The sequence below is a fragment of the Chanos chanos genome, chromosome 2 (genome assembly GCF_902362185.1).
Source record: "Chanos chanos chromosome 2, fChaCha1.1, whole genome shotgun sequence".
Lineage (NCBI taxonomy): Eukaryota > Metazoa > Chordata > Actinopteri > Gonorynchiformes > Chanidae > Chanos > Chanos chanos.
Window position 1 is genome coordinate 52,490,408 of NC_044496.1, and position 7,023 is coordinate 52,497,430.

General features: G+C 40.0%; 1 protein-coding gene across 4 annotated transcripts in view; it reads right to left on the reverse strand.

Moving 5' to 3' along the window:
* Positions 1-3,622, reverse strand: part of gria1a (glutamate receptor, ionotropic, AMPA 1a) — a 49,928-nt gene extending 46,306 nt beyond the window's left edge. For all 4 annotated transcript variants that reach the window (XM_030766693.1, XM_030766691.1, XM_030766692.1 and 1 more), the window contains exons 1-2: positions 3,541-3,622; positions 3,219-3,353 (exon numbers count right to left, since the gene is read on the reverse strand). In XM_030766693.1, coding sequence (XP_030622553.1) covers positions 3,219-3,353; positions 3,541-3,622 — 217 coding nt within the window. The remainder of the gene's footprint in view (positions 1-3,218; positions 3,354-3,540) is intronic.
* Between the last annotated feature and the right edge of the window lie 3,401 nt (positions 3,623-7,023).

Consider the following 7,023-nt stretch of genomic DNA (forward strand, 5'->3'; position numbering starts at 1 on the left):
AAAAAACCAAAAAAAAAACAATGCTTGAAATTATTCTGGGCAAAGCCAGTATACTGTTCCTGGTGGAAGTAGTGGCAGTGAGGTTTGGAGGAAGAGTGTGTGGAGGGGTTAGGAGCAGAGGGGGTGTGTGTGAGAGAGAGAGCATTAGAACTGACACTAATTATTAGAACTGATACTAATTATTATAACTAATAAATTATATTCAGGTGTTGTTGTTGTTGTTGTTTTAAACTTTAGGGCACATTTGATCACTTTTCCCATATGCAAGAATAATTCTGTATAAACTATATCTCGCCGTGCAAACAAAAATAAGATGCTTGAATTGAGCAAAGAACATGCAAGGACTGAGTCACCAGTTAAAACCAGCCTTATCTCCAGAGTACATCAATACCCTCTCTGTTATATACAGACATACAATGTCCTTCCCTGAAATTGTGCCATAACACCATGCAATGAGTTCTACAAGGACAATTGTCTATGTCCCCTTCTTTCAATTTCCCTCCCCTATTAACACAACTGCTTTGTCCGAGGGTCTCCGTCCATTTGCTGTATTCAACCTGTGATCCTAAGCGTGCCCTTCCCCCCTCCCTCCCTCTCTCTCTCTCTCTCTCTCTCTCTCTTGTCCACACCTCCTCCTTAACTTCCCACAGCAGGTGCTGATGAGAAGGGTTTGCTCCAAGCAATGGGTCCCCACGCACACACAGGCAGCAGCTGAGGAGAATCAACCGCCTCCGGAGATGCATTCAGCTCCAGGCACAAGAAGCCATTCACTGCTTGACAGAGTCAGGGCCTTCATGGCACACTCCTTTACAACCCACAGGACTGAGGTTGCCCATTCAGCAAGAAAAAAAAAAAAAAAGGAAAAGAGCAGACACCATACGAGTGGCATTGGATCATCACCAGTGAAAGATTTTCCATTGTTGTGGTGGATAATTCCATGGCCCTCGACTTCAGCAATGTAACTCTTTTGACAGCTTAAATGCACGGTTTAAAAAGTGCTGCAGTAACTGTTATGTTCTTGTTATCATTGTCTGCGATATTCTAAAGGTCTAGTACAGCTGTGATTTGTGTTTTTGATAAACACTCAGTTCCTCAGTTACAATGGTATCAGGTGGCATAGAGGTTTGACATATCTCTAAGTCATAATAAATTAAACAATACATTCATCAGAATCTTCCACTGAAGTCATATGCAGTGTAGCATTAGTTTTTCCCCACTGGTGCGTGTAAAAGCTCTCTATGACATTGGAATATATGCTTGTTTATATGGAGAATTAAGACAAGGACACCATATACAACACAATTCAAACATTGCTTTTTCATTCCACATGACCCTGGGCTGCCTGCTATTGAGGTCTGGCGACATTACAACAGAAAAATTCTGAATATGATTGAACAATGAAGAGGCCAACAATGATACAACAAAAAATGCAAAGGCAAAATGCAGGAAATGTACATTTGACCCTAGGTAGTATTCAAGCTTTCATCGAATCACTGTTCATGGTTTACATGTGTTACTGCATGACCTTCATGTTCATTTTTGGATTTTATCCACATCACAACATCTATTAACATCGTGTTACGTGACTGTTCAGGTTTTGGTACATTTTCTTTACACAGACAAGACAAACACTATTCATTAAGACTGCATACTACGCTGAATGCTGTGGTCAGAATAAGGTGAAGGGTTATCATATTATATCTGACCTTGTTTATACATTAAATATTGAATGAATATAACTAGACACATACCACATCCTCTAGGAACAAACCATAACCTTGTAATTACTTTAGTTGATGAGAGATGATTTTCTTTAATCAGCTTTCACTAGCTACATTGTTACTGGATCTTGCAAACATACAAACAATAGCAGTAGCATGAGTGCACAAGTCTTCACCATCGGTTCACATTTTACCAAGACTTAAGTTTCTAAAACTGCGACGTCAAAGATGTTTTACCTTGTCAAAAGAAACACACTGACACACACACAAACACACACACACAGAGAGAGAGAGAGAGAGAGAGATTCTGTAGTATAGAGAGAGATTGTATAGTATAGACGTCAGAAAGCAAGACAAAACAATAAGGCGAAAAGAGGGCGAGGGTCGAGAGAGACATAAAGCGTCTAAAGAAGCAGAAGAAAAATTAAGAGCGATAGACGCTGATGTGACAAGTGTCACGACCAAAAGCAAATTAGTTTAAAAATCATGTCTTCGATTCCAAACAGTATTATTACCATATAAATACCGAAATTTTGGTAAATTTAAGATCTAATGTGATATCTATAGGCTACAACATAAAATACAACGATTAAGATGAGTAGGATACACAAGACAAAGGACACATTGTAAGATAGGCTATTCGATTTCGTGGCTCGTGCGCCGAACAGAAAGACAGGGCTGAAACGCGCTTAACCGGCTTTCTCGATTGATCCAGGATCTTCGTAAAAACAGTCTCTCCTTTTGCTTAACTGAGAACCGATCAATTTCAGCAGCCATGCACGCCACGTTTTTGAAAATAGGCAGAGCCTAACTTTATCATATCCAAACACAGAGTGACTCATGTGAAGTCCCAATTCAATAAAATCAAGCGTTTCGTTTAAAATAAAACATATTCGGGGCAGAATGAAGGGGCGCCAGTTTAATAATTAAGATGGTGGTAAACAAATCCTGTACACATAAGAAACTGATTAGCTGCATTTCCCGCACGGTCGAATACCACTTGGTTGTCTCGGGCTCGCTCCGCATCAGCACATCACGCTACCTGGTCAGTCGAACGAGCATACTTTTCACTAACATTTTGTGGGAGCAACCAACAAAGTTGATTTGGTGTATATACTTTGAATGTTTATAAAACACATATACAGGGTATCTATGCGGCTTGTGATGAGCTTAATTTCATAGCCTACTAACAAATTTCTTGACACGTTTAATCACTATACCTATTTTTTTGTATTACGATGCAAATGTACGTACGCCTATGCTTACCAGGACATAGAAAGTGTAAGGCAATGCCGTAACAAAATACACGATTGCAAACAGGACAGAGATGAGAAAGTTTCAAACCTGGACGGCTACATCTCACTCTAGCCGAAATGCAACAGATTAAGCAGTGACAACGGGATCAATTTGTGTGGCTACACCAACCGCATATATCATCAACAGCATTTTCTATTGTGACTTTTTAAGAGAATAATTTTGATCAAACATCTTACTTACAAGCATATGTCATGGAAAAGCTATTCCCCATCTTGACCATATCCACCTGAGGCACCAGTTTGGGGATATCCTGGTGGTGTGAAAGCGCAAACCGAAACACTTCATATTCGTGTGATTCGGTTGGGAATAATCCCCCTGTGAATGGAAAAAAAAATTGTGCAGTCGTCCAATTGTTTATCTTCACCACCTTTATCAAACGAAAAAATGTGTTTTCTTATCCTCATTGGTGAAAGTACATGTGACGAAAAATAAGAGCCTAAATACGTATCGTTCTATTTCACTGATTTACAGCTTTTACTTTTTTTGTGCGTGTTTTACTTACCTATGTTGATATTACTTGGGAAGCTGGAACCAAAGCACAATCCCAGAAAACTGGTGCAGAGCAGAGTGAAGCTTCGCTGCATATTTCCTTTTGCATTGGCGAAGAAAAAGAAAGCCGATTCCCAAGCATGGGTCTTCCCGTTATTTGTTATACCTTCCTTTTCCTTTTGTCGGATCACAGCATCGATTTAAAGATAAGGGACAATCGAGAGAGCACTTTGCAAAACCTGTACCCGTTCACTGCGTAATGTCCTCGTCTGCTGTGAACGAAACCTTTCCTTTAGCCCTACCTCCGATCCCTCGGGGAACCGAGAGCGCACGAAGAGGAGTGAGGAACCCCGTCACAACGGCTCTCCACTCCAGCGCAACACAGTCCGTCGATGTGGACTTCCTTCGCACATCTACATCCAACCAACTGTTCTGCGCGCAACACACTGTCAAACCAATCTCCGCTGTCCAATGGCAACGTGTTCTTTTTCGTTTGCGCACCACGCAGAGCGCACCGTTTCTACAGACTTGCACTGTTGGACAATACACGATTGATCCTATTTAACAATCTACCGTTGAGTGGCGTGTAACATTTCAGATGATTTACACTAGCCCATAATCTCATTTCTTATCATGGCAAGTGTAAGAAACTCCTTGCAAAGATACAGTTGCACAATCTCGCCCTTATACAGCACTGGGCTCTGTACCACATGGTTTTAAGCTGAAACATATATAACCACCTTTGTGCATTGCACTTCAGCGGACTGCGAACAGCTCCACCAGCAGCTCTGGCAACAGCTGCCTGGGAAGTAGTCATCATTTATGACTAATTTGTAATCATGGGAACCACCAGGAAATACACACTGACGCTTATATGAATAAAAACACACAGCGCTATATTTTGAACCATATAGCGGCTCTGGATTGGAAAAGACAGTCAAGTCTGGTCATAACCCTAAAGTCTTCTCCAGAGATTTCTGTCACTAGCATATGGAATATATTGGGGACCGTGCACCAGTTGTTCTCCCCTAGTTTTGATAAGACATTCAGAGAATTTGTAATACATTTAAGTATCGCAGTAAAACTGAGAACATGCGTGACCTTTTGTTACACATACTATTGACCTCCAAGCCACACAGACAGACATCATTGCCCAAAGCCTGAATGAGCTTCCCAATAACTGTCATTACAGCCACTAAAAATGTCAAGCTGACTTTTTGAAGGCTTTTGTAATCAGACACTGTAGTGTCAGGACAGTGCTTTCCAGATTGATTGGGAACAACCATTTGCTATGTATAATTCCCTGCTGTACACCACTGGGATTACTCCCTGTTTTTCCATTATCCACAACTGGTGACTTTGAACCACAGTACTATTGCAATACACAACATCATATCTTACTATTAAAGATATAAACATACATTTAAATCTGTCTTGAAGTCATTTATTATGGATCTTTGTGAGTAAAAGCAAAAGGCGAGTAAAAGCAAAAACAATCTTGAAACGAACTTCATTTCATACTAAACAGAATTTTAAAGCATGTGGATTATGAGGATTTTAAAGCAGCTTGTCTTTTGAATTGAAGTGTTCTCTCCAGCTGTGCCTGGTGTGGAGGAACTGCACTAGTACAGCAATTACTCTCCACAGAAATCCACACTGACAGAGAAACTATTTTTACTCTTGGAGTTCACATACAAGGTCACACAACACCTTTGATTTTCACGTGAGATTAATTGCAATTCACATTATCGTGTGATGCCCCGCACACTTGTTTATGGAAAGTGGAGGTAAATCCTGCCTTTGACATAATTAGGATTAAGGATAAGCTCATTTATCAGAGCTTGGCAATTTTACTCTTCTGGCTAATGGTAAAATTGCTTTTTCTCCTTATTATTGTTTCATGGAAATAGCGGGGTGCATTAGCATATTTTTCACAGACAATGAAATTTAAGTGATTATAGGCTTATAGAATAGACAGCTTGAGAAAAAAAAATATTCTTACATGTTTTCAATTTAACATGCATCTTTCTCAAGAGATAAAACATGTCAAACACCACTACTGCAATCTTGCAATTTGATTCAAAACACTCTTGAGAAATAAACAAAAAAATACAATTTGGTAACCGCAACGTTTCAAAGCAGAAATGTATGTAGTATAAATAAATATAATCTAAAATGATGTCACTCAATTAAAATATGTGTGACACAACCTAGAGCAGTATTTGCACACTCGTCACATTTCCCTGTCATTTGTTGACAGGTTTATTACTAGATCGAAAAAAAATGAAAAAAAAAAACAAAACAATAAAACAAAAAGAGACATATTACAGGTGTTGCTTTCTATGCATGAGACAGAAGGTCCTCCCAGTATAATGAGACAAACTCAGAAAACTGTTTGGGCTTTTGTAGGAGAAATTAACAGCATGTAACATTTATGTTTTGCACCATCTCTATATAGTCTCTCTAGCAATGTATCTGCTCCATATGCATAATAATGCATAATTAATAGCAAATTACCAAATAATAACAAATGTAACCATTATGCACGCAAAAAATTACAAATGCTATGTTATGAAAATACTTTCATGTCAATCAACTGATTTCAGAACTGTCCATGCATTGTAAGATATCTAACCCCTCCATTTGCCCTCCCCCAATTTGGAATAGCCAATCACCTTTGAGCTCAGGAGTGCCCTGCTTACTCAGCGGGCCCCTCAGTTGGGAAGGCTAAGACTATCACACGCTTCCTTTAACACGTGTGAAACCTGCCTCTATATTTTTTTCACACCGCAAGTCACGCAGCATCTTTTAAAAACCAAACACGTTTGAGGGAAATCTCTGTTAAGCGAGCTCTACCCACAACCACACGGTCACGTGACCGTCGACGGCTGCCGTCATGCAGGGAGAGGGACGGGGCAGATGGCTGACGCACCTTGCAAAGGGAACGCGGTCAGTTGCGTTCCTGTAGACTCCCAGTCACAGTCTGCTTGTAAAATGATTTTTTTGTGCAGCTCACAGCTCTGGGTAGGATCTTGCCAAAACACATACATATGCATTCAAATAGCACTATCAGCTGACACATCAACTGTATCCACTTGTGGATGAGCAGACAGGTAATCTATATTCAGGACTGTGTTTTCACTCACTCACGTCTACAAACCTCACGCACATTTAATCACTACTCCTAAGAAAGAAGAAGGGAGAGAAAAAAAAGCAAGTCAACAACAACTTCAATTCAGTGTTGTCAGCAGCTGTCAACATATCTTGTACACCCTGTCATGTTGTGTAATAACTGAGAGGAAACACAGGACTTCCAGGTGCTTTTGAACAGCAATATGAAAAACCGTTCACATTAATTTTCAAATGTGTCTAAATTATAGTATATGGAATCATCCACCACCCACTCACCCCCCCCCCCCCATCCCCCTACCCTTAAGTTGCATTTGTGTGCAGTTGTTAATTAAGCTGCTTCAAAACAGATTACTTCCATGTAAGA